Genomic DNA, 21,430 nt, shown 5'->3' with positions numbered 1-21,430 from the left:
TATATATATATATATATATATATATATATATATATATATATATATATAATTTTATTGTTTGTTATTATTAGTTACATTTTATTAACTATGTATCCCAGCTGTATTCCGCTCCCTTATTCCCTCCCAATCCCACTCTCCCTCCCTCAGCTTCTCCCTGCCCCTTTCCAAGTCCACGGAATGGGGAGGACCTCCTCCCCTTTCGTCTGGCCCTGTTTTATCAGGAATCTGTTTAATCAGTCCTCCTCTGTGTCCTAGCAGAACTGCTCCTCCCTTGGGGGGTGGGGAGTCAAAGAGCCTGCCATTGAGTTCCGGTCAGAGATAGTCCCTGTTCCGCTTACTATGGGAAACCAATTGGTTATTGAGCTCCCACGAGCTTCGTCCGAGTAAAGGTTCTAGGTTATATCCATACATGGTCCTTGGTTGGAGAAACAGTTTCAGAAAAAAACCTTGTGCCCAGATATATTTGGTCCTTGTGGGGCTCCTATCCTTTCCCTGTCATACTAACTCCCCTTCTGCCGAAGGTTTGGTCATGAGACTTAGTATCTGCTTTGAAACGCTGCTTGGTAGGGTCCCTCAGATGCCTTCTGCGGTAGACTCCTGTCATACGTCCAATGCACATCTCATTTGTCTTTCTAAGTGAGGATTGATCGTCTTACCTCATGTCCGCTTTCTTGTTTATCTCCTTTAGGTGTATAGACTTCATTATGTTTATTATATCTTGTAGGTCTATATAAGCGAGTATATACCATGTTTGTCTTTCTCCTTCTGGGATACTTCACTCAGAATGATCTTTTCTAGATCCCACCATTTGCCTGCAAATTTCATGATTTCCTCATTTTTTGATTGCTGAGTGGTATTCCACTGTGTAAAAATACCACAATTTCTGTATCCATTCCTCCTTTGATGGACATCTGGATTGTTTCCAGGTTCTGGCTATTACAAATAAAACTGCTACAAACATGGTTGAGCAAATGTCCTTGTTGTGTACTTAAGCAAATTTTGGGTATATACCTAGCAGTGGTATAGCTGGGTCTTGAGGAGGCGTTATTCCTAATTGTCTGAGAAAGCGCCAGATTGACTTCCAAAGTGGTTATACCAGTTAACATTCCCACCAGCAATGGAGGAGGGTTCCCCTTTCTCCACAACCTCTCCAGCATGTGTTGTCACTTGAGTTTTTCATCTTGGCCATTCTGATGGGTGTGAGGTGAAATCTCAGGGTCGTTTTGATTTGCATTTCCCTAATGGCTAATGAGGTTGAGCATTTCTTTAAGTGTTTCTCTGCCATTCGATGTTCCTCTTTCGAGAATTCTCTGTTTAGCTCTGTTCCCCATTTTTTAAGTGGATTACTTGGTTTGTTGCTTTTCTGCTTCTTTAGTTCTTTATATATACTGGATATTAGCCCTCTGTCAGATAAAGGGTTGATGAAGATTCTTTCCCAATCTGTAGGCAGTCACTTTGTTTTGATGATGGTGTCCTTTGCTTTACAGAAGCTTTTCAGCTTCATGAGGTCCCATTTATTGATTGTTGCTCTTAGAGCCTGTGCTGTTGGTGTTCTGTTCAGGAAGTTGTCTCCTGTGCCAATGAGTTCTAGGCTGTTCCCCACTTTTTTTTCTAATAGATTTAGAGTATCTGATTTAATGTTGAGGTCTTTGATCCACTTGGACTTTAGTTTTGTGCAGGGTGATAAATATGGATCTATTTTCATGTTTCTCATGTAGTCATCTAGTTGGACCAGCACCATTTGTTGAAGATGCTGTCTTTTTTCCATTGAATGGATTTGGCTGCTTTGTCAAAAATTAAGTATTCATAGGTGTATGGGTTTATTTCTGGATCTTCTATTCGGTTCCATTGATCCTCCTTTCTGTTTCTATGCCAATACCATGCAGTTTTTATTACTATTGCTCTGTAGTACAGCTTGAGATCGGGGATGGAGATACCTCCCGATGATCTGTTGTTATACAGGATCGTTTTGGAGATTCTGGGTTTTTTGTTTCTCCATATGAAGCTGAGAATCTTTTTTTCAAGGTCCGTAAAGAATTGAGTTGGTATTTTGATGGGAATTGCATTGAATCTGTAGATTGCTTTTGGCAGGATGGCCATTTTCACAATTTGTCGCTGAACCTTAATGGAAACTGAACACCAAATCATGGATGACCAAGCTACAATGCAACCTGAGTTATCCATCGTGAACCTAGTGGGTTCCAACAGTCCCTGAAAGTAAATTTACATGAGAAAGTTGTTCAAATGTTCATGGTCCTCACTTCTACTGCATTACCCTATCTCTTCTAGCCTGCACCTGACATCATGGAAATTTCCCTACAGTTCACTGGTTGAGGAAAAATAAAGTCTTGTCTAGTTTATAGATGGTTCTGCATCATATTGAAGTACAACCCATAGCTGTAAGATCTGAATATTATTGTCCTGGTAGTGTTAATTGTCAGCTTGACAGAACCTAGAATCACCTGAGAAGGCATCAGTGAGGGATTGTCTATATCCAGTTGGCCTGTGGTATGTCTGTGCAGAGTTGTCTTGATTGTGCTAATTGAAGTGAGAAGACCTGCCTATCATATGTAGTAATATTCCATAATCAAGGGGTTCCTAAACTGAATTAATAAAAAAAAGAAAGCTAGTTCAACATATATGTATGCATTCATTGTTCTGAAATCGTGACTGTGAACGTGATGTGACAAGTTCTCTCAAGTTCCTGCGGTTGTTATTTCATTTACATGATGGACTGCAACCCGGAACTGTGAGACAAATGAACCCTTTTCCCCTTAGGTTGCTTTTATCAGATCATTTTTTTTATCACTGCAACAGAATCAGACAAGTCCATTCTTGACCAATCTATGAGGGGCAGTTGTGAAGTTAAGTTGTGGGTAGAACATAAGCAGTGCTTGTGATTGTTTCCTTTTCTCAGAAAGACAAATGGCAATGAATATGCACTATTGCCAGTGTCATTGATTACCCTCCAGAATTTGATGATATTGTTGCTGAACATAACACATTTTTAAGTCATAGAAGATAGAGAAATCAATCTGGTAGTCAACTAAAGGTTTCATCACTACTTTCTAGCTTCCATAGTGCTGGAAGGTGCTGTGCACACTGCTTGAGGAATAAAAACAATTGTCAATCTCACTCAGATGTGAATCCTGTGACCTACAACAATGACTGTTCCCAGAAATATCTCCATTGCTGCAATAGGAGCATGAATGTTTTATGTTAATCATCCACTTTCTGATGAATCTAAGGTTTGCTCCATAAATTGAAACCCATTCTTGCCATTAATGGAGTATGAGCCTGTGGTTAGATAAGTCATATACCCTAGGGAGGAACTTAATAGTGTTCCTCTGCTAAATTGGGAGTATTAAAATAACTCCCAATGACTTTTTGCTATACTCATAGATTAGTACATCTCTCAACACTCATCAAAGAAACTTCTTGCAGTAGATGGAAATTAAAATAGAGACCCTCAACTGGTAAACATGTAGAGAATAAACACTCTGGAGTGTTCGGCCCTAAATGAGACATCTACATCACACACCTCACTCCTGTCTCAGGTATCATTTTGAAGAGGGGGTTAAAAGATTATAAAAGTCCGAGTTGTTGAGTAACTTCAAAGAAACAATACTTTCAGGATATAACAAGACAGCTGCACATGTGAACTCATAATGTCTGTGATAACATGCATAAGAACTATGCAACCTCAAGCATGACAAATCTCAGAATGAGGGGAGCATGAACATGAAATCCCACCACTAACTGAGGAGCTATTGACATTTGACCCCCTAGTAGATCAACCAAATCCAAGACAGGAGCCCATTCCCCTGAATAATTCAGTAATACAAGCTGTACTTAATGAGTTTAAAAAGGAAGAAGAAAAACTGAAGTTGGGTAGATAGGGAGGTAAGGGTGAAGGGGGAGGGGATCTGGAAGGAGTTGGGCAAATGTGGGATGACTATTATCAAGGTAAGATATATGAAATTATCAAGGATTAATAAAATTATTTTTAAAATAAATAATAAAATGTCTTTAAAAAGAGAAAAGAAAAATGACTATGTGATTTATTGTGTTACAATTTATGGCTTTTGGTAATGATTTGGCTGAATGGCATGAACTTCAATGAAATACCTTTAGACAACTGGTGGCTAATAATTTTGAGGAACATGTATACATACATATATATATATATATATATATATATATATATATATATATATATATATTACTTTCTCAATGGACTAGAGATATGAGGATATATTTTCACAATAGACTCATTCACAAAGCTGGCACTGTGATAAAGATGGGCTCAGTAACATTGGCTTCCACTCACAAAGATTGACCTAGTTACAACCACTACTAAGTGCCTAATCCTTACATACCAACAATGAGTCCAAAGTATGACTCCTTTCTGCAGAACAATCACCCAGATACCAGGTGACAAGTTTATTACATTTGACTGTATCCATCATTTTGAAAGGACTTTTTAAAGTAGAGTAGATGAACATGCTGCATATGAATTTGTCTTCCCTGGTTTCAATGCTTCTGCAGAACTATCATCTATGGACTTACAAAATACCTCATGCACCATAATAGCATCCAACATAACATTGCTTCTAATCAAGGAACTCACTTTACAGATGATGAGGAATAGCAACAGGCTCATGCACATGTAATTCACTGGTCATATGCCAAGGTGGAATGGCTTTCTGAGGATTCAGTTACAGTACAAACTGAGCGCATTTCCTTACAGAAAATTCCATATGAGAGTAATATTATCCAAGAAGCTCATGGGCTCCAAATCAGTAGTAAATCTTTGATGCTGTTTTTCTAATAACAAGAATTCATGGGTCCTGTAATCAAGGAATGGCAACTCTATTATCTCTATTGATCTACTAGTAATTTTTTTAATGTTATATCCTGCTGGTCTAGAAGTCTTGGTCTCAAATGGAGGAATGCTTCCAGCAGCAAACTTAACAGTGACTCCAGTAAACTGGAAATTGCAACTGCCATACTTTGACCTCCTATGACTCTGAATCAAGAGGTAATGATAGGACTTGCTATCCTAGATTTTGTCGTTGCTCCTTATTAACAAGAAAATTAATGAAAAGCTATAGGCAATCTAACTCAACTAGGATTAATAAAGGCCTGGAGAGAATGAAGGTTTAGGTCACCTGACCTAGCCAAGAACCATTGCCAGTTGAGGTATTTGTCAAGGGCATAGGAAGTAAAGAAAGTAGTTATAAAACCCAGGAATAGCCACAACTAGTTGCAGGAATGACAGCCATGATTTCTATGTGTGTCTCATCCTTATTATATTAGGACTATATAGAAAACAAATATGCTAGATTTCTTCCCTCCTTTATTCTCTTACCATATAGCATGAGATCTATTAACTTTACATCATCGTATTTAGGTTACAGGATATCAAAGAGAAGTGTATACATTGCCCAATGACTTTGTATACTCTGGAGAAAGCTTCAGTGCATTTTCAGCTGTACACAGACTACTCAGATTATATTATATAAACAGGTCAACTTAGTTACTGTCTTTAATTAGAGAGTATATAAAGTTAGGGTAAATGTCTCTAAATCTCAAGTTTCAATTGATACATTAGTTAGTTGTTCCATTGCTGTGACAAAGGACTAGATAGGAAGTAATTTAATGAAGAAAGAATTTATTCTCAGTTATGGTTTGAGAGGGCATCATTATGGAGAGGAAAGCCTAGTGGCAAGAGCAGAAGGGTGGCTGGTTACTTTGTGTCTTCAGTTAGAAAGCAGAAATGAATGAATGCTAGTGCTCAGCTCCCTTTCTCATTTTAAGATATTTAAAACTTTTATTTTGTTTGTGTTTGTGAATATGACTGGAGGCACATGCATTCCCACCATCCACATGTGCTAGTACAGCCACAGTCTTGCCCATGCTCACATAAACTTCTATATGCAGTGGGTGATGATCAATTCAGAGACTCATAACTGGTAAAAAGCCACCAGCCCCTTCTGCCTCTTCTGCCCCTTCAGCCCCTTTGGCTTCGTGGCTCCTCTCTCTCTGCCTCTCTCTCTCTCTCCCTCCCTCCCTCTATGCGGCTTCCTGTCTGCCCCCCCCTTTCTCTCTCTGCCTCTCTGGCCCTGCCTCTGCCAAGAGCTGGGATTATAAGGCCTGTGCCACTGTGTCATGACTTAAAGGTGATATCTTTAGCACCATCTCCAAAACCTGGAAAACATCACAAAAAGAAACAAAGAAAATTTAAGGAAAAAGTTTTGTGGAATGCTGTCTTTCAGACATGCCATGACTATTGCACTCATGAACTCAGAGCAGCTGTGGTTACTTGTAGAAGACTGGGACCATCAGCATTCCATCATGAATAGGAAAGGCGATCATGAGCCCAACTCCTTTGAGGAGATGTTTGTAATTAATAGTTGCTGGGAGAAAAGAAATTATTATCTTCAGTAATGTAGCCACTGGTAACTTGCTCACCCTTCAGTAAATAACAACACATGCCCATGCAAGTACCTAATTAAACTCAATGGGTTACATGAAAACAACAATAATAAAATAAAGACATGAAAGTAAGAGGAAACTTGCTAAAGAGAAGGGGTTCAGGAGCAGTAGGAAGATGAAAGATGATAATGTGGAAAAGAAATGACCAAAATACGTTAGATTATATGCATGTGTGAAATTATCAAAAAGTAAAAAATAAAATTTAAAAAGGTACAGCCACAACAAGATATAATTATTTAATGAATAGATATTTTTACTGATCACCAGATGCTGGCAAAGGCTCTAATGGAGTGTATGCTGTACTGAATCATGTATGTAATACCTCAATCTTAAAAATTGTATTTTGGTGGACTAGAGATATAACTCAGCAGGTAAAGATATTTGCTCCCAAGCCTATTGACCTGAGTTAGATCCCTTAGACCCACGTGATGGAAGAGTCCAGTTCCCACAAGTTGTCCTGTGACCTTCACATGCATGCCAACACACACACACACACACACACACACACACACACACACACACACACACTTGCACATGTGCATTCACATGTCCTCGTGTCTATAAAACTTGTATATATGTGTGCCTGGTAGGAATTAAATAATTTTTGCACAGAAATGATAACATTTAAAGCTAAAAACCACTTAACACTCTCTTGTTTTCTGGATACATAACATTGTACAATGACTTTTTTAGATTAGCATATGAAGTAATGATTTTGATTTGATGTTTCCATACATGAATTTCATATTTTTTTCTCATTCCTCTCCTCCACCACCCTCCACACATTTCTGCAGCAAAAATTAGTGTTCTTGTTTAAGCGTTAAATTTATTTATTTATTTATTTATTTACTTATTTATTTATTTATTTGTTTATTTATTTATTTATTTATTTATTTATTTATTTATTTTATTTAGCTGTGAGGGGGCATGCAAACCACAGCACTTTGGTGAAATTATAACACAAGTTTTGTGGAGTCAGTTCTCTCCTTCTACCTTTACAAGGCTTTCAGGGACTGCATACAGATGGTGTTATTCCCAAAGATAAAGGAGAAAGAACACCAACCCAAATCATCATGCGCAAATTAATTAAAGCAAGCCTTTTAATTTATGTACATGGGCTGCTTCCCCCTAAGGCTGGGTTTGAGAGGTCAGCATTGTATATGAGGAAGACAACGCTTCTATAGTTCAGGGGAAGGAGGCTTCCAAATGGAGGATTTGGTGGGCAAAATACATGGGGTTACAGGAGCAGAACATAAGCATAACAAGCTAGTCCTAAGGACCTCCTGAAACAAAGACATGGTTGCAAGGTGGGCATAACATGATAATCATAACAGCAGATAATCATAACAAAATAGCTGTAGGTGGTCATATAAACTTTGAAATAAAGGTATGGTTGCAAGATAATTAGAAGCAACTTTTGAAACAAAGACATTATCACCAATTCCTGGAACAGACAGTACAGAATCATTTGTAGTTAACATTACAGGTAAGGCATAGCCCAATCCTTCAGAAACATAAACAAGTTGAATCATAAACAGGAATGACCTAGCTTGTCTTTACTATAAGATGGCTTTTAAGCCTGAGGTGGAGGCAGGATGGTTCTTCAGTGGCCGTTGAATTATTCTAAGAGAAGATGCCAAAGAGCTCCTTACCTCTCTCCCTCCTTCCCCTTCTGTCCCCTGTCTCCCCCAATTCATCAAGGACAGGCCATGTGAAGACATATTGAAAAGGCAGCCCTGAAGAGAGCCCTTGCTAGAAACGGCCTTAAATAAGTCCCATGTTTTGTGCTGTTTCTCTGTGCTGTGTCCTCTGCACCCCATCCCAACACACAATTATTAAGCAACACATAAATGTGCCACATGGATTCTGCTGCTCATTGTTGGCATGGTGTAACTTGTATCCTTAAACATTTACAATTTGACACACTGTTCAGGCTCCATTTAAGGCTAGAAGTTTCTTTTGTTCCCCAGTATATGGACTGACTCAGGATGAAATGTGCTACTTTCAAATAAGTCAATTAGATATTGAGCTTCCTTTTTTTGAAGAACTCTGAAAATGCCTTAAATTGTCCATTATGTAGAAGGATTTCCTGACATTCCCAAGACCATTCAGCCACTAAAATTACACTAAAATGTGGCTATCCTCTGGTCCTTTTTAGATTTTAGCTCCTTTCTTCAGTAGTGCATGTGTCTTGCCAAGGCAAGCAATGTGCTAACTCTTCTGAAGCATTGTTTAGACTCCTTTAGACTATATTGAAACAGAAGATATGAGAGTTAGTAGAGCCTAGAGAAAAAACGAGAATGGGAGTTCTGTCTATTCTATGTGAGTACAAACATTTTTTAATGTTCAGCCTAATAAGGAGAAGAAAACAAGCACATTTTTTTTCACAAGAGTTCAATACTATATGCAAAGGCCATGATGGTCTACTCTAAGAAAGATACTGCCTATATCTGATATGGTGTTAAAATTGCCTTACTGCTTGGTTGAGTTGACAGTAGTTTACTGTCATTTTCAAGCATTTTACAGCTCACAAAACTGGTGAGTTTAAAAGAAGGTATAATGAAGAACATGCCACTATATTTTCTGTTTGTTTTTTTTTAAGAGACACTAATTTGTGCCTTTTGCCATGCCCCAGGATGCTATACATACTAAGTTGGCCAGGGAAGGCATACACAATTTCAGAAGCAGTCATTTGTTCTTTTTTCTCTACAGATATCTCTGCTTCAACAGGCCAAAGAACAATGGGGCTGGGACCAGTTAAAGCTTCAGAGATAATGAAGAAAGCCACTAGGTCAAGCTCTGGACTCAGTGGACCTACTGTGAGCTGGACCTGGGACATGATCTCATTTAATACCTAGTTTTCATATATATTCCCATCGGATTCTGGGGGCTGTAATGACATTTTAGGGCTCTAAGTATCAGTGACAATTGAAAAACAATGTTTGTCCTCAAATATTTGGTTATTTGTCTTTCCTTAGCATGCAGTTACCTCAGGTACTAGAAAGACTGAGGAAACATTTCTATGAATTACTTCATCCTGGCCATCAAGAGATAGTCCTTTGCCAGGTGGTGGTGGTGCATGCCTTAAATCCCAGCAGTTGGAAGGCAGAGGCAGGTGGATCTCTGTGAGTTCAAGGCCAGTCTGGTCTACAGAGTGAGTTCCAGGACAGCCAGAGCTACATGGAGAAACCCTGTTTTAATAAACCAAGAGGGGGGGGGGGAGAAAGAGAGAGAGAGTCCTTCAAATAAAATCCCTTCAGTCCCTTGGGGATCATTTAAATGCACATTTTTTTTTACTTCATAGAAAGTATGCATGCTTTTACAGTCTATTTTTCTACATGCTGAATTCTCTGTCATAAATGTAGATGTCTATTTTAAATAACCTTATACTTTTTCACTCTTCAAAAAAGTTTGAAGAGGCCTGACTTAATGCAAGCTGATTATTTTATTTGTTCCCAAAGATATATTTCTGCAAATAGAATTATTGTGTTAAGGGGCATACACAGGGCTAGTGGGATGGCTCAGTAGGTAACAACACTTGGTACAAAGCCTGACAATCTGAGTTAAGTCCTCAGAGTCTACATGGTGGAAGGAAAGAATTGACTCCTACACCTGGTCCGCTGACCTCTGCATGTAAGCCATGGCAAGCCCCTTCCCACCACACACTCAAACAAATAAAATAAAAATTAAAAAAGGAAAAATGAAAGAAAATATATGCATATCTTACAGGCTTTGAAATGTGCCAATGGCCTTGTGCCTATAACCAAGACTCCAAGTAAAGTGAGAATGGGCTGGAGCTCTGATAGGACAGAAGCATTACAAATTCTAAAGAGAAATGTGTATGTCTCTCTGTGCTGAAAACGGAGACTACTTACTGACAACAGTGACAACTGAGGTAAACTAAGGCCCAGTTGCCTTAGGAATGGACTAGTTGAGTACACACACACACACACACACACACACACACACACACACACACATTTTTTCTGGACTTTTTCTAAGATTTATTAATTTTTATGTGGCTCAATGATTTGCCTGCATGTGTGTTTGTGTGAGGATGACAGATCCTCCAGAACTGGAGTTTCAGACAGTTGTGAGCTATCATTTGGGTGCTGGGAACTGAACCTGGGTCTTCTGGAAAAGCAGCCAGTGCTGTTAACTGCTGAGCCATCTCTCCAGTCCCCCTTTCTAGACCTTGTATTGCTATAAATTTGTATTTGTGTTGCTATAAAGTTTTCTATAAACTGTAAGAGTCTGACATAGATCCTCCACCTGCACACTAGGCAAAACTGTTTTTAAAAAAAACTATTTCCCTTTACTAGTTTGTTTTTCTTAGTTTTTTTTTAATACCGAGAAACTGAGCCACTAGATAAGAACTGCCATGCTAAGTAACATAGCTTGTATGCTGCCAACCACAAAGTCTGAATGCTTTCTCACACATGCATAGGTATCTTTGACAACACTGTGCAGTGTAAGAAAATTGGATCTTCTCCCTTGTGGATCCCAACATCACTTTTGATGGTTCTGTGAAAATCTACTCCAGTCTTCCTAAAGAAACCCTGATGCAAATAATAAATTTTATTTTTCTTTTAACTATATTTTCTTATTAAGTCAAAACTATTTTTCTTATGCACTTCTATACACACCAGAGTTAGCTATAAAAAAGAACATGTTCTTATGGACTCCACAGCCCTAAAATAAAACTGGTCCTCTTTATACATCCCCAGAATAGGCTGGAGCACCTACCTACTTGTTACAAGCATTTCTGACCCCATGCACAGTGACTCAGGCCTACCTTCCTAATGCTTGGAAAGCTGATGTTAAAGGACTGCCAGGAGTTCAAGGCCAACCATGACTGCATAAGAAGTCACAAAAGAAAGAATTCTCACTTATTTACTGTCCTTATAATCCCCACAGGAACTAATGACATTTCATGCCTTGGCTATGGTGGTAGCTTCCTAGCTTGTTTTCCTGTCTCTAGTCATCATTCCTGTCCTCACTCCAACTTGAACACATCCTAAACCCAAACCAACCATCGTCTGGTTATGAACATCCTTGCTGTTTCCAAGGGATAGATATAATACTCAGAGTGTATAACATAATAATACACTATAGAACAGCAATCAGAGGTGTTCCACAGAATTTATGCTTATTTCCTCTCTCTCACCTCCTCTCATGCCCCTCTTGAAACATTCCATGCAAGGCTATGCAGAACTTGATTCCCACTTCCTTGCCTTTCTCCCACCAATTCTCTCCCCTCAGATGGCTTTTTTGACCTGTTGTATCATATTCTTCAAAAACAGCTTCCTTTAAAAGACCTTTTCCATAAAGTCTCCCCTGGGCAATGATACATGGTGCAGCATTTCCTTCTGCCTGTAAGCACTGATGGGAAGCAGCTGTCTGTGACCATAAATATTATCTTTCTAAATAGATCATAAACCCAAGAATGAAGACAATCTTTCTCTCATTTTTTTTGCTTCTTAAAACACACAACTTTATTGATGACATAAAAATAAAGTCTCAAATGTATAAACATAAGTCCACACAAAGGACCAAGATTACCTTACTTATGAAGAATCGGTTTGGTTTCTGCTCATGAAGCATACTAAAAATATCTCAATCCAGACAAGATAAAAATTGACACAATGTATTTCCAGAACAAGCTTGAATTCATTGGTGTTCATAAAATTGTCCAGCTATAAACCCTCATAGGCAATATTAGTTTCAAAGTTTTAATGCAATTTACAATGTACATCATGTTCAGGTTGTAAAACAAAAATATTACTCAAATTTTTGGGGAAACAGATAGCCAATCAAAGTTTATTTATTAACACCTCAACTTTTTCTTTCACCTCTGGATCACTACAATCTGCTGCTAAGGCTCTAAGTTTCTTGGCACAGGCTTTAGGTCGTTGAAACAGGAAATAAAGGGAACTTTTACTGAACCTGTCTTGGGGATATGTTTTTGCTCTTTTTTTAAAATGATGGTTTATATTTTCAAAAAGTAAAAGGGCATTAAGGATATTTTCTTTTGTCTCTTTCTTGCTAAAAATGTTGATCAGTGCTGTTGGTGCATTGGCAATGAGCAAGTCTTTTGTCATGGATGGATTTTTAGAGAAATTCACAAGCATTCCTAAAACATGGTCTTTAGTTTCTCCACTTCCCATAGCCAACAACCGGAGAAATTCTGAAATATAATTGGTAACCATATGCTGATATTCACTAGTAATAGTCAGATGCCTTATCAATCTTAGTCCAGCCACTTGCACATTTGAATTTAACGGATAAGTAACAGTATCTTCGCATACTTGACTTAAATATGTCTTAACCTTTCTATGGTTTTCAGCAGCAACTGAGATGTTATTCAGTGCATTTAAAGCCTTCTGCCGGACATTGGGATAGGGGTTACTCAATAAGCTTTGAATAACTGTAATTCCACCTATATTCCGATCAATTTCCTGTGGATAAGGATAATCAGCACTATTATACAGAGCGTTAGTGGCTATTTCATGAAGAGAAGGATCTTCAGTCATTTCAATCATGCAGATGAGTTTTTCAAGATCTTGTGGATCCAGATTAACATCACGTTTACAGCGGCAGTTGCAGGAATGCACCTTGTCTCCAGTACTGACTTGCTTTCTGAAGCCATCTTCTCCTGGAAAGCTGGTTTTGTGTAATAGCTTGCTTTCTGAACAAATGATGGTTCCATCCCATACACCCATTCCTGCCCCAGGGACCATGGAAGGATATATGCCTCTTGATTCCACTGACTTTTTGGCTTTCACCTGAGAGGTAGATTCATTCTCACATCTGTTTTCATTAACAATACAGAACCAAGACCGGATGTCAACTCCATCAGCAGCGCCAAATTTATCTTTAGTGCTGGCCTTATCCCCAGTTCCAGATACAGAATTGACATCCTTTTTATTTGTAGATCTGAGGTCACTATTGTCCTCACTCTTGGCCCCAAACAGGGTTCTTAGACTGATCTCTTCTATACCAGGGCTGGATTCCCTACTTAGCTCATCCTCCTCCTCATCATCATTTACATCTGTAGAAAAAGTCCAAGACGATAAGCCAGCCCCAGCCTCAGCACCAAGCCTACACCCTTTAGAGGTTGAGTCTTCATTCCAAAACCAAAACCCCATGCTGGTTTCAGCACCAGCACCAGCACCAGCACCAGCACCAGCCTCAGCCTCTGTCCCAAGCCTAGACCTTTTACTTGCTTCATTTCCATCCCAGGACCAAAATTCCATGCTGGTCTCTGCTCCAGCTTCAGCCCCAGTCTCAGCTTCAACCTCAGCCTCAGCCCCTGCTCTAACTCCAGCCGCAGCCTCAACCCCAAGCCTAGACCCTTTAGTGGTTGTGTCTCCATCCCAGAACCAAAATCCCATGCTGGTCTCAGTCACAGCTTCAGCCTCTGCCCCTGATCCCACCCCTGCCCCTGTCACTGTCGCTGCCCCAATTCCAGCCTCAGCCTCAGCTCTAAGCTTAGACTCTTTTGTAGCTGCATCTCCATTCCAGAACCAAAATCCCATGCTATTCTCAGTCTCAGCTTCAGTCTCTGCCCCTCCCCCAACTCCAGTCTCAGCCTTGGCTCCAAGACTTTTAGTGGCACCATCTCCACCCCCCGAGGACCAAAACCCCATTCCGTCTTCAGTCCCGGCCATTTCCTCAATTCTAGCACCTGCCTCAGCTCCAGACTCAGCATCAACTGAAGCTGCTGCCCCAGCCTTAGACCTAGACCCTACTCCCACCTCAATTTCAACCTCTGTCTCAGCTCCAGCTTCAGCTCTAGCCTTAGACTCTGTCTCAACCTCAGCCTCAGCAACAACCGCAGTCTCAGCCTCACCCCCAACACAGGTGCCTGTAAGAGCTGAATCCTCAGATCTAGTCCAGGATCCAGTACTGGTCTTCTTTTCATCCCCCAAGCCAGAACTAGTGATGGTTTCTTCCCTAGTCCCTGATGCAGATTCATTAATGGCCTCATCTTTCATATTAGCTACAGGCAAAATAGTAGCCTCTTCTGTCCAGCACCAAGACCCTATAAATGCCTCACTCCCAGGCCCAAACCAAAATCCTTCATTGGCCTCCACCTCAGCACTGACAAGGAATCTTCCACTGGCCTGATCCTCAGACCTAATCCAGGACCCTCCACTAGCCTGATCTTGAGAATCTACCCTAGATCCTCCACTGGCTTCGTTACTAGCTGTAGACCCTGGCCAAGATTCTCCACTAGTCTGATCTCCAGTACCAGGCCAAGAGCTTCCTCCACATGCCTGATCTTCATATCCAGATTTAGAACAGCCACTAGTCTGATCCACAGGCCCAACCCAGGACCCTCCACCGACCTGATTCCCATTGTCAGCCCAGGAACCTACACTGGACGGATCAGTGTGACATGATCCAGACCCTCCAATGACATGGCCACCAGTACCACCCCAGGGAACTCCTCCACTAGATTGATCCTCAGACACAGCTGGCCTGGACCCTCCAGTGCTCTGGTCACCAGCACCAGGCCAGAATCCTCCTCCAGTGGTCTGATCCTCAAATCCAGGTTTGGAACAGCCACCAACCTGATCACCAGTCCAGGACGCTCCACTGATCTGAGTCCCAGTGCCAAGCCAAGTCCCAGTACTAGACTGGTTCACATGCACTGACTTCGACTTTCCAACATCCTGACCACTGGCCCCACTCCAAGCTCCTCCTCCAATGGTCTGACTCCCAGTGTAATTACAGAACCATCCACTGGTCTGATTTCCAGTGCCAGGCCAAGACTCTCCATTAGATTGGTCCCTGGGCCCCAGCCTAGATTCTCCACCAGGCTGGTCCCCAGAACTAGGCCAGCATCCTCCTCCAGTGGTCTGATCTACTCTACTAGTAGCCAGTTCTCCAGAGACAGGATGAGACTCTACTTTGGCCTGGTCCAAAGCTCCAACCAAAAACCCTCCACTGACTTGGTCTCCAGAATCTGCCCATGATCTTCCAGCAGACTGATCCTCAGGCACTGATTTGGACCCTCCACTGGTCTGGCCATTAGTGCCAGCCCAAGACACTTCGTCACTGGTCTGATTCTCAAAACCAGGTTTGGATCCAGCATCAGACTGGTCACCAGTCCCAGTCCAAGGTCTTTCTGCAGCCACATTCTGAGTGCCAGCCCATGATCCACCAGTGGACTGGTCTGCAGATCCTGATGTAGATCCTCCACCAGCCTGGTCCCCAGTGCTGACCCAGGTTGTGCCACCAGGGGGATCTACAGTTCCAATCCTGGATGCTGCACTGGCTTGGTCTGCAGTCTCAGCCCATGACCTTCCACTGTGCTGATCCTCAGATCCCAACCTGGAGTCTCTACTAGTCTGGACACCAGCTACAGCCCAAGATCCCTTTTCACTGGCCTGGTCTTCAAACCTTGGCTTAGTCTCACCACCAGCCTGCTCACTAGTTCCTGTCCAGGACACTGCGTTGGTCTGGTCTACTGCCCCAGTCCAGTATCCAATGCTAACTATATTGCCAGCTCCAGCCCAAGACACTGCACCAGTCTGGTTCTCAGCCACAGTCCAGGTCCCAGTAGCCTGGTCCACAACCCAGGACACTCCACTAGCCTGGACTGCAGGCCATGACCCATCACTGACCTGACTCACAGCCCATGGCCCTGCAATGGCCTGGTTTCCAGAGACAACCCAAGAACCTGCAGTGATCTGGTTCTCAGCCCCAGTCCAGGAAGCTCCACTGGCCTTGTCCCCAACCCAGGCCCCCTCAGTAGCCTGAGCTCCTGCCCAGAGTCCTCCACTGGCCTGGTCACCAGCACTTACCCAGGACCCAAGAGCAACATCATTCTCAGTCCTAGCTCCAGTCCAGGACTTAATGCTAGTTTCATCACAAGCTACAGCCCAGGAACTAACAACACCAGGCTTATCATTAGCTCCACTCCAGGGCCCAATACTGACTCCAGTCTCGTCATCAGTCCAAGATACACTATTCTCCCAGTCTCCATCTATGGTCTGAAACCTAAATTTGATCCACCGCTCAGCAGCAATCCAGTCCTCAACACCAATCCCATTCCAGTAATAATCATGAATGTTAGGCTGAGCACTTGCCCCACTCACAATTTCAGAAGTGGGGATAGCCCCTGCCACTGGCTTTGCATAGATCTTATTTTCTGCAGTAGCTTCTACCTGATAACCAGGCAAGGCTTCATTCTGAGAACTGACCGTAGCCTGGGGCTGAGTAGAGCTCCTTGTACCTGTTCTGGCTCCTGATTTAGTACCAGCATTTGACCTAATCTTATTCCTGGCACCAAGCAAGGTCTCATTCTGGGAACTGACCACAGCCTGGGCCTGGGCAGAGCCCCTTGATCCTACCCCAGCCTCTGCCTTAGGCACAGTGTTGGAATTGCTTCTGGCCTTATTTCTGGCACCAAGCAAGGCCTCAGCCTGGGAAGAAGCCAAAGCCAATATTGTGCTTGCCCCAGACTCCACCTTAGGCACAGAATTGGAATTGCCCCTGACCTTATTTCTTGCACCAAGGAAGGCCTCAGCCTGGGGCTGAGTAGAATCTGTTGTACCTGTCCCACCTTCTGCCTTAGGCACAGCATTGGCATTGCCTTTGACCTTATTCTTGGGACCAGGTAAGATTTCACCCTGTGTATTAGGCACAGCCTTGGCATGGGCAGAGCCCATTGTACCTGCCCCAGTATCTGGCTTACACACAGCACTAGAATTGCCCTTGACCTTAGTCTTGGTACCAGTCAAGGCAATACCCTGGGAAATGGCCACAGACTGGGGACAGGTACCCAACCCAGCCTCTGCCTTAGGCACAACATTGGGATTGCTCTTAACTTTGTTCTTGGCAGCAGGTAAGGCTTCACTCTGGGAACTGGCTACAGTCTGGGACTGGGCAGAACCTGTTGTATCTGGCCCAGCCCCTGCTTTAGGCACAGAATTACGATTACCCTTGGCCTTATTCTTGGCACCAGGTGTGGTCTCACCCTGGGAACTGGCCACAGCATTAGTCTGGGCAGAGCCTGCTGTCTGGGCAGAGCCTGTTGTAGTTGTCCCAGCCTCTGCCTTAGGCACAGGATTTGGATTGCCCTTGACCTTAAACTTAGTACCAGGCAAGGCCTCATTTTGGTAATTGACCACAGGCTGTGGTTGACCACTGGCTTTCTGGTCTGCCTTTACCCCGGCTTTAGAAGTGGCATTAGAATCACTTTTGCTATCAATTTTGGAATCAGACGAAACCTCAGCCTGAGTTTTGGTCGCAGCCTGAGGCTGTGCACAAGTTTTCATATCTATCCCAGCTCCTGCCTTACACTTAGCTTTGGCTTTGCCTCTAGCCTTACCTTTAGTATTAGGTAAGGCTTCACTCTGGCTCTGGGCCATAGCCTGAGCTCCTTCCTTAGATATGGTATTGGCATTGTCCTTAGCCTTGATTTTGCCATCAGGCAAGTCATCACCCTGGACACCGGTGACAGGCTCAGACTGGGTACAGAAAACCATTTCTGTACTAGCCTCTGCCTTTGCCACGACACTGGTATCGCTTCTGTTTTCCCCGGTATCAGGCAAGGCATCAGCCTGAAAATTGGTTTTGGTATTTGCCTTGGCCCCTGCTTTAGCCATGGCACTGGCTTTACCCTTACCCTTGGCATCAGGCATGGCTTCAGTCTGAGCACTGGTTATAGTTTGAGGCTGGGTATCAGTTATATCAGCACCAGTCATTGCCTTAAGTATAACATTGGCATCTTCCCGACCATCAATTGTGGCAGCAGATGTTGCCTCAGCCTCTATCTTGAACACAGTCTCAGGTTGTATTATACAAGTTCTTATCTCTGTCTCTGCTTCACAAATGTCATTTGTGTTATCCCAAACATCATTCTTTGCCCCTGGCGCAGCTTCAGCCAGAATATTGGCAACAATATGAGGATGACCAGAAACCTTTGTATCTGTCCTAGACCCTGCTAATGTGTCTAAGGACACATTTTTGAGATTCCCTTTGTCGTTGTCAACCTCAGCACTGATCAGGTCATCATTTTGGACTATGGTCACAGCCTGTGGCTGTGCATAGGATTTCACATCCACTCCAGCCACTATAACAGCCATTTCATTGGGATTTTCATTAGTATCAACTGTGGCACCAAGCCTAACCTCAGATTGAATCCTTGTCACACTGACAGACTCTTCTAGTGCTCTTATTGTGGCTTCAGCCACAATTCCAGTCTCATTCATGGTTCCAATCTTGACTACTTCCTTGGTCACTGCCAATACCTCACTCTGTGTCACTGTTACTCTGTTAATCTCTGTCTCTTTTTCAGCCAATGTATAAACTTCTGCTTTGGTCTGGGTCATTGCTTCTTTCTTGACCTCTTCCCTGTCAGCCATTGCCCAAGCTTTAGCTTTCGTCTGAGTCACTGCTTCTTTCTTGCCTACTGCCACAGCCTCATCATCAGTTTGTGTTACTGCCTCTTTCATGGTTACTTCCTTGGATTTGGCTGTGGCTTCAGTCACAGTCACTGGCTCTGTCATGACCATTGTTTCCACCAATGAACTGGTCTCAGATTGGGTTTCTAACTCTTTCTCAAGCAATGCTTTGGCCTGACTGTTGACATTGGGTCTAACTAGAACAGGGACCTTGGTGTCTACTTCAGCCACAGGCTCACCTCCTTCTCCAGTTTCTGGTTCAGATTTGGCTCTAGTCTCAGTCTCTCCTTCAGGCATGGTGTCACTTGTGGCCAAGGTCTGGTTCTGTTCCCCAACCATAGTCTCCGTCTCGATTCCAGACCCATTTCTGGCAAGGCTGCTCACGCTCTGAGCTCTTCCCTTGGTTAATCTGTAAATGCAGTAGCAGGTGCCAGCCCAGATCACCAGTCCTGCAGTCGCCCAGCCCACATCCTGAACACGGCCCATGTAATCACCCCTGATGAAGGCACGAACAATGTATAGGAGGGCTCACTCAGGCTAGGAAAGAGGATGGTGTGTCTGGGCAATGGTGTTTAACCACTTAAAGGCCAGTAGAGATGCCACTGGAAGTAGACCTGGAGGTGGAAGAAGAAAATGAATTTAACTGTCTCTTCTAACTGTACAGCATTATACAGATAGATAGAAACAGAAACAAGTAAAGGGTAGAAACAATGAGCTTGTTGGAAGAAAAGAATGATCAGCAAAGTTTTCAACCCTTATTTTATTTCTTCCTACCCTCCCCAATGCCCAGCCATTATTATATGTGAAATGAATTGTGTTGAGAATGGCAGGAGAGTTGATGATGGATGGATGAGGATCAGAAACTCCATGAACTAGATTTTTAAGGGATCTAATCTGGTCACCATTATTAGAGGTCCCCACTCATACAAACCTGGAATAAATGAAGTTCCCTCTTCTATCCTTCTTTTGCTTGGTGAAGCACCCTAAAGTATATACAGTCATGAGATCTTTAGACCTAGAGAAATGCAAACAAAAGGAGAGAGAGAGAGAGAGAGAGAGAGAGAGAGAGAGAGGTTTGTTCTTGATGGAACAGGCATATTAATGGCAATTTACTCCCTCAATTCACTCTGTTTCCTCAGGTGCTGTCATACTCTTTTTCGTATACCAGAATTAAGGCAAGGGTTTGGGGTAAATATCAGGAATAGCGAGAAAAAAATGGCTGTGAAAGAGAATAAGAAACTCTTCAGACTCTCCCTTATGGAATGTACACTGATCTCTACTAACCCACATTAGAGGCATACCCAGAAAATTCCCTTCCTCTTACCAGTTATTCTGATCAGAGATAATTTCCTCTTTGCTTCTTTGCTTCCAATAATCTCAGACTCTGAAGCAGACATGCAGGAGGATCTATAGGCATGTAGATAAATAAGAGATAATGGGGACTGTGTCCTTAGTACAATAGAGAAGCACCCCTATTCTTGGTTCCAATGTTTGCATTGTGAGGGTCTTGGTCCATTTTAACAATGTATTCCCATGTTATGATCCCATCTCAAGGCTTCTTTGTCACAGCCAGTCTGCCCTCCATCAAATACTCCGTTTCCTACCCAGAAATTGACAGCCTATATGTCAGTATTGTGCAAAGCAGCCTTGGAGAGAAGGCAGAAGTGCCATCCCCTGAAGTCCTTTCAATCTCAGCCCAACCTCTTTTGTCATTCCCAGCCACTACCCACCTTCATACCAACCTCCATAGTTCCAAAACAGTCTCCCCCGCTTTCCTTTCCTTCCAGGGGTAAAAAATCCTACTTCAAACATGAGAAGCCCTGGGAACAGACAAAGAAAACGAAAAGAGTAAGTGCTGACTGCTTGTGACAGCCTAGCATCTAACATCTGTGTCACTAGGCCCTGCCTTTCAAGATTAAGAGACCTAAGCATAACCTAGGGCTTTACCTACCCTGAAATAGATAGAACAGAGAGGGGGAGAGGAAAAGTAAAAGGGAATAAACAGAGAAAATTTATTTTAAAACCACCTGTAGGATTCTATGTCTTTCCTCAAAACTCCACCATTTCCTTTATCAAGATGGTCAGGTAGACTTGACTGTCTGGAAACTGGGGGATGGCAGAAGAGATGGAGGCCCCAGATCCCATGATTCTTTGATCACAGCCTGCCATCGGCTTCCTCTGAATGCCTTCTCTAGGAGTCTCAGCACAAGATGCAAAGTGTGGAGGAGGGCTTTTGCTTTTACAAAAATCATTATCCCATCCCCCAAAGGCTATGTAAAACAATAGTATCGTTTTTTTATCCAATAAATTGTATTTTTCAAAATCATCCGACACAAATTAAAATAATCTGTCATGAAGTTTTGTCTTCACCTAGAATTTAAATGAAAAGTCCAAAGCCTGGTAAGGAAACAAAGCTTAGATAAAGTTCCCAGGCTAGCCCCACCCCACATCTAATCATATATAAATACAACACACACACACACACACACACACACACACACACACACACACACACA

The 21,430-nt window shown here is 42.4% G+C and overlaps 1 protein-coding gene across 2 annotated transcripts in view; it reads right to left on the bottom strand.

Moving 5' to 3' along the window:
• Positions 1–11,978: 11,978 nt before the first annotated feature.
• Armcx4 (armadillo repeat containing X-linked 4) overlaps positions 11,979–21,430 on the bottom strand; it is a 9,612-nt gene continuing 160 nt past the window's right edge. Inside the window, exons 2-5 of one of the 2 annotated variants that reach the window (XM_055607313.1) lie at positions 20,645–20,734; positions 20,239–20,321; positions 19,846–19,929; positions 11,979–19,528 (exon numbers count right to left, since the gene is read on the bottom strand). In XM_055607313.1, the coding sequence (XP_055463288.1) occupies positions 12,312–19,400 (7,089 nt within the window). In that variant the 5' untranslated portion in view covers positions 19,401–19,528; positions 19,846–19,929; positions 20,239–20,321; positions 20,645–20,734 and the 3' untranslated portion in view covers positions 11,979–12,311. The remainder of the gene's footprint in view (positions 19,529–19,845; positions 19,930–20,238; positions 20,322–20,644; positions 20,735–21,430) is intronic. The other variant, XM_055607314.1, reaches the window with a different exon arrangement.

The sequence above is a fragment of the Psammomys obesus genome, unplaced genomic scaffold (genome assembly GCF_907164565.1).
Source record: "Psammomys obesus unplaced genomic scaffold, mPsaObe1.curated_primary_1811, whole genome shotgun sequence".
Lineage (NCBI taxonomy): Eukaryota > Metazoa > Chordata > Mammalia > Rodentia > Muridae > Psammomys > Psammomys obesus.
This window is presented reverse-complemented; position numbering and strand designations above follow the sequence as displayed.